General features: G+C 43.7%; 1 protein-coding gene across 1 annotated transcript in view; it reads right to left on the bottom strand.

Annotated features, from left to right (window-relative positions):
• The window catches only part of LOC138208248 (VPS10 domain-containing receptor SorCS3-like), a 198875-nt gene that overhangs the window by 76996 nt on the left and 106088 nt on the right, over positions 1-15791 (bottom strand). The window contains 1 exon segment of the mRNA XM_069166008.1: positions 13963-14121. Coding sequence (XP_069022109.1) covers positions 13963-14121 — 159 coding nt within the window.

Here is a 15791-nt window from a genome sequence, read left to right as displayed (position 1 = left end):
ATATAGAGTTTCTCCAGCCGGCATGAACAGAACCAAACCTGCCGCACAACAACGACCGACTGAATCACTGAATAAACGGCCGACGCGAGCAGCAATTATAGAGACAGGCGCAAAAAAAAACACGACATGATGTCAAGTCCAGATTGTCGCCTGTATTTTCGTTGCCTTGTATACGAGATGTGGTTTTCCAGCTGTAACTGTTCCTCCACTTATAGGTCACCTTGTACCGCGTACGGACACTCATACACTTTTTGATGGAACACGCTGTCCCTCCTCAGATGGACTGATTCATGACTATTTTAGATCAATGTCATGTAACATGAACGCACCGCTTTGAAACTTCTTATCTATTCGCAGACGGGAACAGATGCGGGCTCGAGCCCCGACTCGGCGAAGGTGACAGAAGAAAATTCCGCGGAGACTTTGTGTGACTTCTTTTGGGGGTTGGAGGAGGAGAGAGCGAGCGCCAGCGACAACATTAGCTCAACCGAAAATGACTCTGTCAGTTTAACTCGGTCATCACCATTAGTCAATCGGAAGAGTAATTCCGCTCGTCCCCATTACACGTAAGACAACAATATGGCACTGGGACGTCGTCGGGCGCAGGGAGTGGGGAGGGAGGGTGGGGAGTGATGAAGAGCTCAGTGAAATGAGATTGGATTTAAACAAGTGCTGGCGCTGTCCTGAGGGCCCTTACATGGATGCTCTTTGAGAGAATAGGTGGAGGCTGCATAATGATGAGACACTTAGTTTCCCTACTGTTCAGATTTATGGGCTCGGAGGCCTGTTACGATCATTAAGGGGATTCGTGAAAGGAAAAAAGGGAAATGGGGTTGAGACTATAAGGGCTCGAGAGAAGGTGGAAATTGCACAGAGGTTTTTTTCTCTCTTTTTTTTTTTTTTTTTTTTCTGGTAACACAGCACTTTTGAACCATAAATCTTTGATCCTCTCCCTCCCTATTTGTGCAATGACATTTCATAATGAAAGACTCCCTATAATTTCACACTCCAATTAGTAAATTACTAATGTTGTCCTAAAATGCAAGTCTCGAGGCGGCGATAAACAAACAGGTCACACCCTCAGGGACTCTGGTTCACTAAAAGAAAGATTATATCGCACACGCGGTTCATCAATATTTGAGTTTGATCGGGTTTGAAGTGAGCAGCGACCAGCAGTGACGTCGCCCGTTGGTTTGTGAACGGCCGTTATGAAGCCTCGAGTTCGGAATTTGGCCGGCCCCATCTTGCTAGTTTGGAGCAGGAAGTGATTATATTTGGGCAAGCTGGGGATCTGACTCGATCTGATTGGAAACCAGACGATACTACGTCCCACCCACCAATAGCCGTAACCTGACAGCACCACGGGCCTGTCAATTAAAACAGACACGCCCTCAGAAACACTGCTTTTTGAGGCTTATTTTTGAATTAATGACGGATTATTTTCAGATGGACTGCCAGAAAACTAATAAGAAAGAGCGACTTTTAGCTAACAACACCAATATAACTCGTGAAGAAATGTTATCAACTGAGAATTTTATGAGAGAAGTTGAATGGGAGTCTATGGAGACGTAGGCTTTTTGGAGCCAAACTCTAGTGGCACTCGGTGGTATTGCAGCTTAAAGCACTTGTACATCGGTCCTGGAAGCTACAACCACTTTTATACACAGTAAATGGGGTGAGACAAACAACCAAAAATAGAAAGGAGATATAAAAAGAGAAGTTCCCCTTTGAAACAAGTCTAATGATTGGGGTTTTTTTTTTAGTTTTTTTTTTTAAATGCCTGCAAGTAAACCAGAAGAAACTTGAGTCAAGAGTTATAATTTCTCTAAAGAGTGCTGTACAAACATCAGCAAAATTTCACCACTGCTAAGACTGAATGAACGGGAGTCATTAGGAACATGTTGAATAATTCATCCTGCATAATCAACACAAGTCCACAGAAACATTTGCTTTTATGTTACCTGGGGTGGATTTAGAGAAAGCGATAGTGTTGCCCTGATGACTCGTAGTCCACTGGGGCTCGTTCAGACGTCTATGTTTGTTATACCAGGAAGCGAAGGGAAGCCAAACCACAGATTGCAAATATATTTATATTGATGCTAAAGATCTGCACATATTTATATTCCAGCACATATAACCAAAAGTGTTTATACGCAGGTATATGCAGATTGCCTGCCCACAGTTCAATTTCAGTCTTTGAGGCAGTGTCTGGATTCTGACAACATGAGCCCCAGTAAATAATACCGCATGAGGAGATGTCAGAAAGTCAAATTCAAAACTCTATTCACTTGCTTCTGGTCTACAGCCTGCGAGCTACATGACTGTATTACACTTACATAACTACAAAAACGCAGAAAATAGACGAAAAGACGAAACCGTCTGACAATGATTCCACCGATGGCAGTGGGAAGTATCTCCTGAGGGAACGACGACGTTACCCTGGTGGCAGCGAGTTAATTAAGTCGTGGCGCACTCAGGTCCTGAAAGTAGCAACACTGCGAAATAAAAATGTTCCATTACAGGAAACTTTAGAGTATTGAAAGGATATTTGTTGGAGTGTACCTGTGCATGGCTGAGTTGTTGTTGATTCTAAGGTTGGGCAATCACTGCTCCTACAGCAGCCAGTTTGCATACTGTACTATATTCAATAAAATACATTTAAATAGCTTTAATTAAGGCAGCAATATAATCCAACCGTTTTCAATGGTTGTTCTGGGTTAATAATCCCACATTTGATTGTCCGGTTTACATCAAGACAGGTTCAAAACCAAAAACCTTGTCAAGTAATGAAGGGTTTCTGAGCCACATAATACCGAGACAGCAACAGACCCCTAAATACAGGATGTATCAGCTAATCAGTGAATGAAGAGGAACCCAGACTATTTATTTTACACTATGTTTCGGGTTTTCGAGCTAGGTTGATGTTTAATTCTTGACTTTTGAAACAGCAGTTGACAATAAAACGTCAACTCATGGTCCACTTGTTTGGGAGCTTTTGACCATGATTGAGAAAGAACTACCAAATTACACTTTGACGAACAAGTTCTGAGTAAGGAACGGGACATTTTACGCTAAAATATAATTCGATATTGGCTGGGAATTATTGGACTTTAAATCTGAAATTGTTATTTCAGAAGGAATCCATTGAAACTTCTCAGCATGGAACATAAATAAACCAATAATGCCTTTGGTGCAGCCAGAAGCACGAAGTATTTGAAATGGATTTAAAGGAAAAATACTTAATATTATTCATTCCGTGTACTTTCTGTAACAACGCAGAGCTCCTTTCAGCAGTGACAAGAGCTTTCCAGTCAATGTATGGCAGATGACTGTTTCAATATTCTGACAGGCTCACTCACGGGACAGCACCGGCAAACATAAATGTCATACTTGCCTGTAGCAGAAACACACACCTTGACTTCCTGCTGTGCGAGAACAGCTCAGGGCAGACCTCGGAAACATCCTTCTGCCAGCCGCCGCGGAGAGGAGTGAGTGATATAAATTGTCACAGCACCCCCCCCCCCCCTCCTCCCCCCCATCCCCCTCCAACGAACAGAAATATGCACAGCGTTAAGGTGTTTTCCCTGACCGCCCTGGATGTGATAAAACGGGTCGGATTGTGAGAGATGATTCTAACCTAGCGTGTCGTATCAGGCGCCGGCCCGGCCGCAGCGGACGAGGGGGGAATTTCGAAAAACCGATAAACAAGCCAACAATCAGAGGAGCTGATATCTATTCATCTGTCGCCACGCCAGCGCAGGATACCAGTGAAGCCTCTATAACAGATAGAAATGATTTATTTAATAGGAATTCAAGCACGATCTATCAATCTTCATTTGCTCTCATTTGCTGGTTCATTTGCTTCCCTCTGTTCCTACGTCCCTGCCTTCCTCTCAGCCTTTCGCACACACACACACGCACACGCACGCACACACACACGCACACACACACACACACACCTGCCAACAGCCCCCCCCCCCCACACTCTTTTCTCCATCAACCTCACCTGACAGCTGCATTCCTCGTCCACACAGAACTTTAAGTGGAGTGACAGGCCCACACAGTGCCAGTGGCCATGTCAGGGATGTGTAAAGGTCACTGCGGATGTTCAAATATCGAAGGCTACTCCTTTGGCTGGAAAATTCTAAACACCTTCAGAGGACACAGGGCTCCTATCAAGGGCAAAGAGGGGAGCTTTTACCTCCTTAACGACTACCTGATCCTTGGATACAACCATAGACTGTATATAAAAGTGGACGTAGCTTTCGGCTCTGAATAATTAGGCCGATGCGGAAGCGCCTTAAGCTGCGATACCACCGAGTGCCACTAGAGGTCGGCTCCAAAAAGCCTCCATAGACTCCCATTCAACTAGTCTCGTAAAATTCTCAGTCAATAAAATTTCTCCATGAGTTATTTTGGTGTTGTTTGCTAAAATCGCTCCTTCTTATTAGTTTTCTGGCGGTCCATCTGAAAATGGACATTTTCAATTGTCTGTTTGATTGACAGGCCTGTGGTGCAGTCGGGTTACGGCTATTGGTGGGCAAGACGTAGTATCACTGGGTTTCCAATCAGATCGAATCCGATGCACCGCTCACTCCCTCCCCAGCTCGCCCAAATATGGTCACTTCCTGCTCCAAACCGCTCCGAACTAGCAAAATGGCGACGAACAAAATCCAAACTCGAGGCTTTATTACGGCCGTTCACAAACCAACCGGTGACGTCACTGTTGGTTGCCACTTGGATACAATGAAAAAATAAAACACTACTTTCAAGTCCAAAACATTCACAGCTGACTGTTAATCTGTACGTTTTCGTCAGAACTGCTCCTGATATGATCGAACAACTTCAGAAACCGTTTTCCCAAATTACTTTTTGATATCGAAATTGGAGGAGCATTGTGAGGCCAACAATCCAGACCTCTCGTCTACCTTCCTTTTTTTTTTTTCTCTCTCCTTTCAATGTTCAAATGAGTGCAACACAACAAATGCTTTCGGAGACAGACTATCTGAACCCCGCCTTCGGGAGCGGATCTTCGGATAAGTGATAAATACTTTCCGGCCTAGTCGGACGACACGTGCATTGAACGAGGTCGTTTCCCAGCTTTAAAGTTTCAAGTGTTCTCCCGGACACTGGGTTAAGGGGTAGAGGTAGACATTGTATTCGTGACCTTGAAAAGGTTTAAAAGATTTCTACAATAGTCAATAATCAATTGATCAACCTCAACTTTGAAACCAATGTAGATGTTTAAATGCGAACTACGAACTGCTGACGAAGTTTCCAAGGTTGGCAAGCAACCGTCACTCTACCTGACCCTAAACCTACAGTTGTCGTTACGCCTCAAAGTTTTACGGCTAGATTTCAACACAGGACTTCTCAACAGTACAGGGCAATAAGATTGAAAAATGATGTGTGTGATTAATTATTACCGATGCTTCCTAATACTTCAATTTTAAATGGGGTGATCTTCTGAACAATTTGCAGTTAATCGAATTGCCAAACCCCCGTTGGCATGCATAGCAACCTGGGAGATATGGGGCCCCTAGGAGTGGGAGGCTCTTGTGTAAATGCTGCTTTGCCTGGTTTGCAATCCAGCCTGGCATAACAGCTAAAAGGAAGCTATTTAACAAAAATATGTTTTTTGTGCAATTTCAAAATAATAGCAGTTGGTAATTACACAAAGTCTAACTCGTGCGGAGCACAAAAGCAAACACGGCACCGTCCAATAGCGGCTTTGTTCTCAGGAAATCACCGAGTTATATATAAAGAGTTCGAGCGTAATGTTTATTAAGGGCTTTCAAGTAGCAAAAAAAAAAAAAAAAAAAGTTTCTTCTCATGTTTGTTGACGCTCTCCATCGTCGGCTTGGCAGCACACCTCCATCTGCTGTTTTGACAACGGAGTGACAATACATATCTGCTATTCCATCAGAATGAGTTACTCCATCTGTTCTGCCTGCCTCTCCGTGCCATGTAGCCGTCAGGGCTTCGCTGTATCCATAATTTCCCTTTGATTTCAGAGCTCCATTCCCCGTTTCATCGTGCCAGAATAAAAAAAACAAAAAACACAAACATTTCCTGATGAATCAAGTCCATGCTTGACCCGGTGTCATTTCTTGCTTTTTCGCATTGTGAAGTTTTCCTCTGTTCCCATTGGAGAAATGCATCTCCGACACAGTTACTACCACCGTCTGGGGCATATTATGATGTTTTTTTTCGTTTGATTCTGTTCCTTTTCTTAGATAGCGAATGTGCATTTCTACAAACTGATTACGACCCCGACTAATCTGCCAATTCTTGTTTTATTTTCATTCCTGCTCCTTGCCAAATACACTTCCTCTACTGTCTGTAATTAAGCTGCCAAAGACCGCTCCCCTTATGATCATTTAGTCATGATCTATTATGTTATTACAGCTTCCCTCGGGGCCGTCCATCACCTGACTAATGGCATCAATCCTTCCATCTGTCGAAGACTGCCAGCTCAGTACCATGGAGTGCTTTCGGTTGAACGCCACGTGTTCCGGTTCAGACCGAGTGCCAACCAGCAGCGACGTCACCCGTTGGTTTGTGAACGGCCGTTACGAAGCTTTGAGTTCGGAATTTGGCCGGCGCCATTTTGCCAGTCGCGAGCGGTTCGGAGTCAGAAGTGACCATGTTTGGACGAGCTCGGGGATGGAGGGACCAGTTGATCTGACTCGATCTGATTGGAAACCTGACGATAGTACGTCCCGCCCACCGATAGCCGTAACCTGACTGCACTACAAGCCTGTCGATCAAACAGACACGCCCCCAAAAACACTGCTTTTTGAAGCCTAATTTGTAATTAATGACAGGATTATTTCCAGATGGACCGCCAGAAAACTGATAAGAAGAAGCGACTTTAACTAACAACACGGAGATAACTCTTGGAGAAATTTTATGGACTGAGGATTTTATGAGACCAGTTGAATGGGAGTCTATGGAGCCGGAGGCATTTTGGAGCCAAACCTCTAGTGGCACTCGGTGGTATCGCAGCTTAACGCACTTCCCCATCGGCCTAATTTTTCAGACCCGGAAGCTACGTCCACTTTTTTATACAGTCTTTGATTCAGACTCAGTAATATAGCCGCTGTAGCCACTGAGACCCCCCCCACACCCCCACCCCGCTCTTTGCTGCAGCAGCACCAGCCTTAACAGAGTGCCGCTCCGCCAGAGGAAATACAAACACACAAATTAAATGTTTGCCTGGACGCGGGGTTCGTCGTGTCTTCCTGGTATTGAAATTGCGGCACATTTCCATGTGGATGAGTCTTTATGAGGTTCAGGCTGAACCACGAAAGCCCCAATTCCTCATTACACTAAACACGAGTCTGTTGATGTGTGAATATACACTCGTGGCTCTCCTTTGTTTCTCCAAGGTGGAAGTGTGGTTATTTACTGCTGGGGCTTCGGAGGAAATGCGAGAATTGGGAATTTCAATTTGTCAGCGTTCAACTTGTGTTTCTGCAGTCTGGTCAGAGCAGCAGGAAACACGGTGTGTGTGTGTGTGTGTGTGTGTGTGTGTGTGTGTGTGTGTGTGTGCGTGCGTGCGTGCGTGCGTGCGTGTGTGTGTGTGTGCAGCCGACCGCTGTTCACAGGTGTGCTGAGAAGTCACAACAGGAGCCTGACAGGCACATTTTTAGAACATGAGAGAGAAACAAAAACATGTCAGTCATGGGTTTGTTTGTGGAGTCGCTGACACCGAATCTCTTTTCAAATGCTGTGAATACGATTACGACTGCAAAACAGAAAAAGGAGCAGAGCTCCCACAGCACGTTCGAGACAGAATTTATGAAGAGACATCCAACCATTATGACATGTCATTCACCCAGCAGGTGCTACTCAACGGGTGAAAACGGTTGTATGATGCTCACATGAGGAAAAGCACCCCAATGATGTAATCTACTGAGCTGTTTATAGATATTCGTGATCTCCAGAGGGAGTAAATGTACCGACTCCGGTGTTTCCCTAACTCTTTTCCCTGGTGGCAGAGTGAAGATGGGAACTTTCTCACTAAGTTTTTGCACTTATTGCCATGAAATTTTGCACAAATATCCAGATTTCTACTGTACGATCCCCCAGATACAGAATCTTGCTGGTTTTGTTGAACTCCTTAGTTTTAATCCCGTGCTGCCAGCAGGTCAACGTTTTCACGTCTCTAGTGAAATATCCCAACAACATACAAATGGATTCGCTATGGATTAGTTATGGATTAGTTATAATGTAATGATTTTGGTGAACCCGTGATCACTACTTTAAGCAAAAATATCCTCAAAATTATTGGATGCATTCCCCAAAAACACAAAAAAGTCAAATTTATGTTTACATTTTTGTTGTTGTTTTGTGATTAAATACCTGCGTAACTAATAAAACGCCCATTAGCCTCGGCTGTTTCTAGTGTTAATTAGCAAATATTAGCACGCCAATGCTAAACTTGTGAACGTGGTAAACGTTATAACTGCTCAGCATTTTAGCACTGCCATTGTTAGCATTAGCTCAAAGTGTCGCTGTGCTCGACTCTCGCGGTTCTTTCACACCTGGTACTCTGTAACGTACGTTGGAGCCCAAAGTCCGGAACATCTGGCCAAGTTTGAATGTTGGGTACCAATGCCCGGGTCTGTTTGGAAGAGTCAAACGTGAAAGCGAGCTGCGCAGAAAATGTGGGAAGCGTTACCGCTGACGAGGACAAGAAGACAACATTTCTCGACCGTCTGCCACATTTTCCAAACACAAAGCAGCGGTTCTCTGCACCACCTGTTTCTGCTGAAATCTGCATCTGCAGACACATCAGACAGATCTAAAAAAAAAAAAAAAAAAAAAAAAGAAAACGAATCCACTTGCTTTTGTGACAGATTACGTTTGAAGACAGACGAGCGTGTCGAAGGTCCTCTTTTTTTTTTTTGTCTGTTCACCCAAAACAAAAGCAAGCGGCAAATGTGAAGTCATACACCTTCGCGAAGAACGTAAAGGAGCCGCATACGTTGAGTCCGGTGTGTGAAAGCGCCGACATACCAGAATGTGGGAGCGCCCTCAGTCTCGGTCGCAATGAGCCCGCGATATAAAAAAGGGGACGCAGTTGTTTACCAGGCACGGAGGGGAGGGTCTGCGTAACGACGCCCTCTTTTCTTTTTGCACGCTGACCCTCACATCGAAACCGACACTCAGCACATCTCTGCATCAGTTTCGCCCCTTCCTCCCGTAAAAGTCTTTAAACTTCCATGAAAGTGCCAAATTAAAATGCTTCGCTAACTCTCGATGGCGGCACAAAGCATTTGGAGGCTCATAATGACAGTAATAAAGGTAATAATGTTCGATGACAAAACGTAGCTTAAAAAAAAAAAAAAAAAAAAAAGGTTTTCATTGTTTCAGGGGTCAGAAATTCACATAAAAGAAAGAGCTGATTGTGGACAACGTTTGATTACAGTGCTCGGTGCCCTGTACTCACCTCTGATGTAATTATTAGACGAGTTAATCGCTACACAGTCCATTAGAGAGTCGGGGCCTCGTCTCTCAAGTTTGCTGAGGCGTAAGCTGGAGGTAATATCCAAACCTAGTGTTTACAGTTCCGCCGCCAATGGCGTGAATGGACGGTTTCCTTTAAAAATGCTGCAAAATATCTGCCAACATACCATCAGGAATATTGCAGTTTTCGCATCAGCTGAAGGGCACGAAAGCCTCATGAAAAAAGGGAGGAAATTAGAGAAAACAGTCTGTTCTTGTCTTGACAGAAAAAAGAAAAATGTTTTAGGCAAGATGCCCAACATAGACGGGGGAAAAAAAAAAACAACAAAAAAAAAAAAACACAACTGTTATTTACTCTACGTGTTTGTACTGTTCTTCTGTGTCAGCCTGTTTACATAACTCGCTCGCTTGGCAGCGGCGGCGCTGGCCTTATTCTCAGAAAGCCAACTTGGGATTATACATCAGTGCGTAATTGTCTCCGCAACCCCCCCACCCCCCCACCCCACCTCACCCCTCCATAGTCAGGAGATAAGAGCCCCACAAAAGGTCAGTCAGAGTTTTTAAATCTAAAAATACCTCCGTTTAGTTCGAAGAGGGGGACTTGAGCTGAATGTCAATTTAAAATTAAAAAAAAAAAAAAAAAGTCATAAAAGAGAATGAAGAATTACAACAAACACTTCACTCCAGCCTTATTTGTCCCGACACGGATTCTGATGTCTCGCTAAATAGTTGCACTCCCGCCTCAAAGTTAAGCCCTCCGGGCTGCACTTAACCACGGCTAAGCACCAACTTACAGCTGATTAAATCCGGAGTGACCCAGTCTGAAAACTATTAGCCGGTTACAAGCTGAAAACGAGCATATTAGAGCTTCTCGCTGCTGGCTCAAAACGCTCGAGATGAAGAGTCGGGGGCTGCGGGTGGGGGGCGGGGCGGGGGGGGATCAGGTCAAATTAAGCGACCGATAATATCTGTGTAAAGGCCCCATTTTAACTAAGCGGAGACGGAAACGTATTCTTTATTTGCGACAACAGCCGCGGGGAGGAGGTGGCGGCAGCGCGCGGATGACACATTCAGGAAGGGAAGGAATTTTTGTTTCAAAGGATGGAGCAGAGGTGGTAAAATCGTCCTCTGGCCTTTTGTTCTGGTGCCAAAGTGCCTGTGATCACGCGAATCAAAAGCCTTATTAGCCACATCCTCAAAAAGAAAATACCTGACAATCTTCACTGCACGTATACCTGGCTAACGCTGCGCCGCCAAATACCGAGTCTCTGCAGCATTTCCTGAACTTTCTACTCTGCCGCTTGATGCATATCCCGCCTTCACAACTCAGATGTGTTTAATCAGCGAGATCAATAGCCGTTACCAGTATTGATCTGCCGAGTCCGTTTCATGGATGAGGCAGGAGCGCCTCATAGTTTGAACACAGCGTAATCTTTGTAGATAATATAACCTGCTGAGGGCTGTTTTTTTAATGAACATTAAAAACAGACCTTTTTTGGGGGGGGGGGGGGGGGGGGGGATTATGTAACGTCGGTGACTGATGAGTACTTTTCTTAACTCCGCGCGATCCATCAGAATAATTTTGATGTTTTGCCCAGAACCTTGGCTGAAGGCAGGCATCGCCTCTCCCTCTTTCAACTCCACTCCCACCCAGACTTCACAGGGATTTGAACTTCTTGAATCTGGCTAGCTTGCTCCCTCCTAATACTTCCACTCGTGGTCTAAAACAGGAGCCGCAGAATTTTGAAGGTTTCACGCTGAATTTTTAATGCTGGAACAAAGTAGCGGAGCTCAAATTAAACTTGTGATCCCTGTGACTTTTATTCCCTTTGGGACTTTACGAGCACCACTAGTGAGAGACACTCGAAGAAGGATTCTTTAGAGAGCAGATCGTAAATAGTCCGCCAATTAGCCAGAGATGCAGCATCCATATGATAGACTTGATAGTCTTCATATCTGATAAGCACAATCTGTCACTCGATTCAAATACAGTATGCAACACAACTTTTATTATCCTTACGTTGCACTGCAGGGTATTTGACTTTTTTTTCCTATTAGGTGCAATTAAAAGAAAGTATTAGATTACGTTAGACAAAATTGAGAATACAGGCCACCAAACTACAACCTCAATGAATTAAAATGAGTCCGTGACGAAGGCGGGGTGTCGTTAAAAAAAAAAGTTCAACTCATGGTACCGATACCTTGACTTCGTCACCAGTTTTTGAACGATACCTTTTTTCGTTACCGTTTTCGTCAAAGTAAATACCGAAACAAGTCAGTCGTTGCCGTAAGTGTCAAATCCCGGCACCCAGTCCGACCCGTGACCGACGCAACAAAAGTGACGACTCGCGTAATTTCCAGTTGAGGACGATAACATGAACAAAGCACCAGTCAACAGCGCAGCTTCTTTGTCATTGTTTTGCTGGGTTTTGTCTTCACGTGGCTCTAAGTTGCCTGGACAAGGAAGAAACCGAACTGTGAGACTCGACAAAGATGGAAGGAAGTACAAGAGCATCGGGAGGCCACTAAACATATCTAAAAACCCAGCTGCATTAAGAGAGGAGGAAGAGGAGGAGCCATACGACCAATAACTAATGACCGGAGCAGAAGCTGTTCCAACAAAAATGACCCTACCAATAATTCCCTATTTCACTACAGACAAGAAGAAAACTACCGTTCACTCAACACATTTAAAGCAGCCTGGCGGTACATTATCTGGTCACATAAATCCAAAATGAATTTGTTTTATGAAATGAAGTCCAGCATGTTGGGCAGGGATGAGAAGCATTAAAAGCAGCGAGAGCACTGCATTTATAAATCAAAGTTTGTGTACCCAAATACTCGATGAATAGACGACTACCGGTCTCGAGAAGCTCGGCATCTTTCAACAAGACAACGATCTTCAAACGAACAGTGGAAACTGTGACACACGTGTCCCTCGATTTGAATCGAATAAAAAAAAAATTTGAAAAAATTAAAAACTTTTAGTGTTTTAGGTCGGAAAGAAAGTGGAGCAACAAAACCTCTCCAGCAAAGAGCAGCTCAGGAGAATCCCGTGTGAAGAGCGGGAGAACATCTGTCCACAGATGTGGGACAGACCGGTATCGTCCATAAAGGGGGATATAAACGATATTTCAAAGAAATTTAAATACAATTTGGTTGCAGTTGGTTCTCAAATATGGACTTTTAGTTATTGTCGAACTCCGTATTTACATTTTTTTTTTTTTAATCATTTAGTGTTCGTTTTCTTTCCGATGAAAACGTTTCTCCCCAGCAGGGCGATAGCTCCGGCTCTCAGGTCACCGTCACCGACCTTCATGACAGACAGTTTGCCGGGCACAATCTCAGAGCTCAGTGTGAAGGTGGTGTTCAGAGCTCCATGCTGTGCGACAAAGCCCAGTGAAGGTGACACCTTGAATCTCTCAAATAATAAACGATTGGCTGTCGAGTACCGTTCGTACAGTCCAGTTCAATTTAAGAGCAAAAAAAACCCCACTGGAACATTAATAGTAATGGCCTCTATGGTGCTTTCAGCATTGTGTGCATCTCCGTGGCATAATTTCACTCAATTCAACAACATACAGTGACTCAGCACTCAACCGCTTAGAGTGTCTCATCTCATCTATTCACATCCTGTTTTCATTCACTTTATATTTTCATAGATTTTTATTTTCCCTTTTGCTGATGATTTTGCTCGTATAAGTTTTAGATTCAAACTCAGAATCATGAAGCTGCTTGAACTGGCCAAACTTATATATATATATATATATATATATATATATATATATATATGTAGATGAATAAAAAGTTTTATCTCACTATTTCATTAATAAATTAGAAAAATGCAGCGTTACCTGTTATTTTCCACTCTTTCACAATAAGAGCAATTTATGTTTTTTCTTTTTATGTTAGAAATACACTGATGTCATTTTGGACAATAAAGTTTATCGTTAAACTGTAAAATATGCTGCCCCCATTACATATCTGTCACACGTGTTTTTGACAACCACATTTTTCCGACATCGAAACCATTTCTGTTTTTAACTTCCTGATATGATCCCGTATCTGTCGGGCTCTGGTTGTTACTGCTACCTGAGAGTTTGATTGTAAAACGAAAGAAAAGTCATTTTTTTGTTTCTGATTTAACAACGGAGGCGGGAGCAGATCAGAAAACCAGAAGGCTTCCAATTAAAACGTGATAATATTATGGGTAAATAAGAGGAGGACGTAGACATAAAGACTCGGGACTAATTAAAGCATGTTTTCAAAGAAAGGCCTGCTTCCCTCTTGATTTCAGGCAAATAAGGCTCACGACCACAGTTTCACGTGATTCAAATTCATCCCGTGAATGAAAGCACCACCGTCGTGGGAAATTAGCAAAATTTATGGAAAACCACAGGCCCCGGTGAAAAGACTCTGGGTGGAACAAAGAGGTTGGTGTCATTAAATAACACTCAGCTAATTAGGTTTGAGGGGGCGCAGTCTCACCTTCTGGTCGTGACTGTAAGCCAGGGCCCAGTCCTCTTCGGTCGGGTGGAATAAAAGGCTCAGGACGAAGAAAGTGAGGCGGTACTTCTGGTAGCTGGCTCCCTCATCGGCGCTGATGAGCACGCTGCTCTCGAACTCCGGATCTGTCAACACCATAATCTGAGAGGGATTTTAAGAGAAAGAGGTGGAAAGATGGGGAGACGGGAGAGAGAGAGACGTTAGAGGCGGCAGCCGCGTCAGCGAAAAAAAAGGGGCTCGGCAGTATTTGGCACACGTCAGACTCGCGTTGGCAAACCGCTCCGCCATATTTCCAACTTCATTTTCTTGTCTCCGGCGCTCCTGTTGCCATGGCTCTGTGGCTCTGCGGCTCCGTGGCGCGCTGCAAAGGTAAAGACTGTGTTTTCACCATCATCTCTTCCCCCAAAATAAGATGGAAGGTTTTTTTTTTTTTTTTTACAGAGCGTAAACCAAAACAGACGGGAAAAACTCAAAAACAATAAAAGGTGAGAGGTCGAAACGTCACGACACGACTTAATATGCAAACCGTGAGGCGCGATTGTGGCCCGGTTGCAATTAAGTGCCGAGCAAACAAGGGACCGGGCGGCGGCGCGCGAAGCCGCACCTCCAGCGTGTTATTTTCTTTATCAGCTGGTTCTTTAGCATGTCATTTGGTGGCATTCCCCCCCCCTCCAATAAAATTCTAATTTCAAAATTGAACAGCTCCACGCTGGTAGAGGCTCCTAATTTCATGCTTGGAATATTTCTGCCGGAGCTATCGCAGTTATTACAGAATTCAATAAGAACAGGAATTCCACAATGCATATTTCTTTCAGCTAATGACATTTAAAGTCTTCGTGAAAGCAGATAAAACGGTCACAGGAATTCCTCCTCGAATAAAGAGCGGGCGTTTCAATAGGTGTATTACATTTTATGAAAATAGTATTCTTTAGAGAACAATGCTGGAAACCCATTATCGGTATATTTAATAGGCTATGTGTTTCAACTGTCAAGCTAATAGTCAAAACATGGATTTAGATTATTCCACATAAACAAATGATGTTTATTCATACGCTTCCCCGTTAGGGAATTAATATTCAGTTCATCACATGATAAAAAAAAAAATATGGCTTTGGCTGCAAGCAGGAACACGGGGAGTAGCAGCGCCTATGTGGTAACAAAATGCTGGCTTACTAAATCCTTTAAATATTCAAACTAAATACAAAAATGTTGACTTTCAGGGGTCGGGTTGATATCGTTCGCACACACAGAGCAACATTCAATTGAAGTTGGTTGTATTTCCTCCATAAGATACGTTACTATCTTGCTTTAATATGGCCCTTCAAATAAACTCATTAACTTAACAAATTATTATAATTTTCTTTTCTTCGGAGAAAATCGCCATTTTTTTTTTCCCAGCTCTGTTTTTGTCTCCACCGACTTTATCTGTCTCTTCGCCAGCTGTTTAGCTTTCTTAACTTATTCGCTGATTGCCAACCGTAGCCACTTGCCGTCAAGCAAAGCGGCGCGTAGCGGGTTTATCCGAACTCTTTTGATTTTTTTTTTTTTTTTTTTTTTACTGAAAACAGTTTCCTGCCGCAGCTGGTTAGCCTTCGAGGTTCAATTAACTGGAAAAAAGCAAAAGTTTAAACACAGCACAAATTCTCCGAGGAGCTGAGCTCAGCTACAGCTCCGGGTGATAAATCTCTGCGGGGTTTGTGAATGATGAAGCGAATGCTTTCACACTACGCTGTTCATCTTTTATCCGGTTTGAGACGACGACGCAGACGCCCCTTCGACGACTCTGCGGCGGGATCGGCGATTGCGTCTCG

The sequence above is a fragment of the Embiotoca jacksoni genome, unplaced genomic scaffold (genome assembly GCF_022577435.1).
Source record: "Embiotoca jacksoni isolate LCO1_2020_lvr unplaced genomic scaffold, fEmbJac1.0.p SCAF_36, whole genome shotgun sequence".
Lineage (NCBI taxonomy): Eukaryota > Metazoa > Chordata > Actinopteri > Embiotocidae > Embiotoca > Embiotoca jacksoni.
This window is presented reverse-complemented; position numbering and strand designations above follow the sequence as displayed.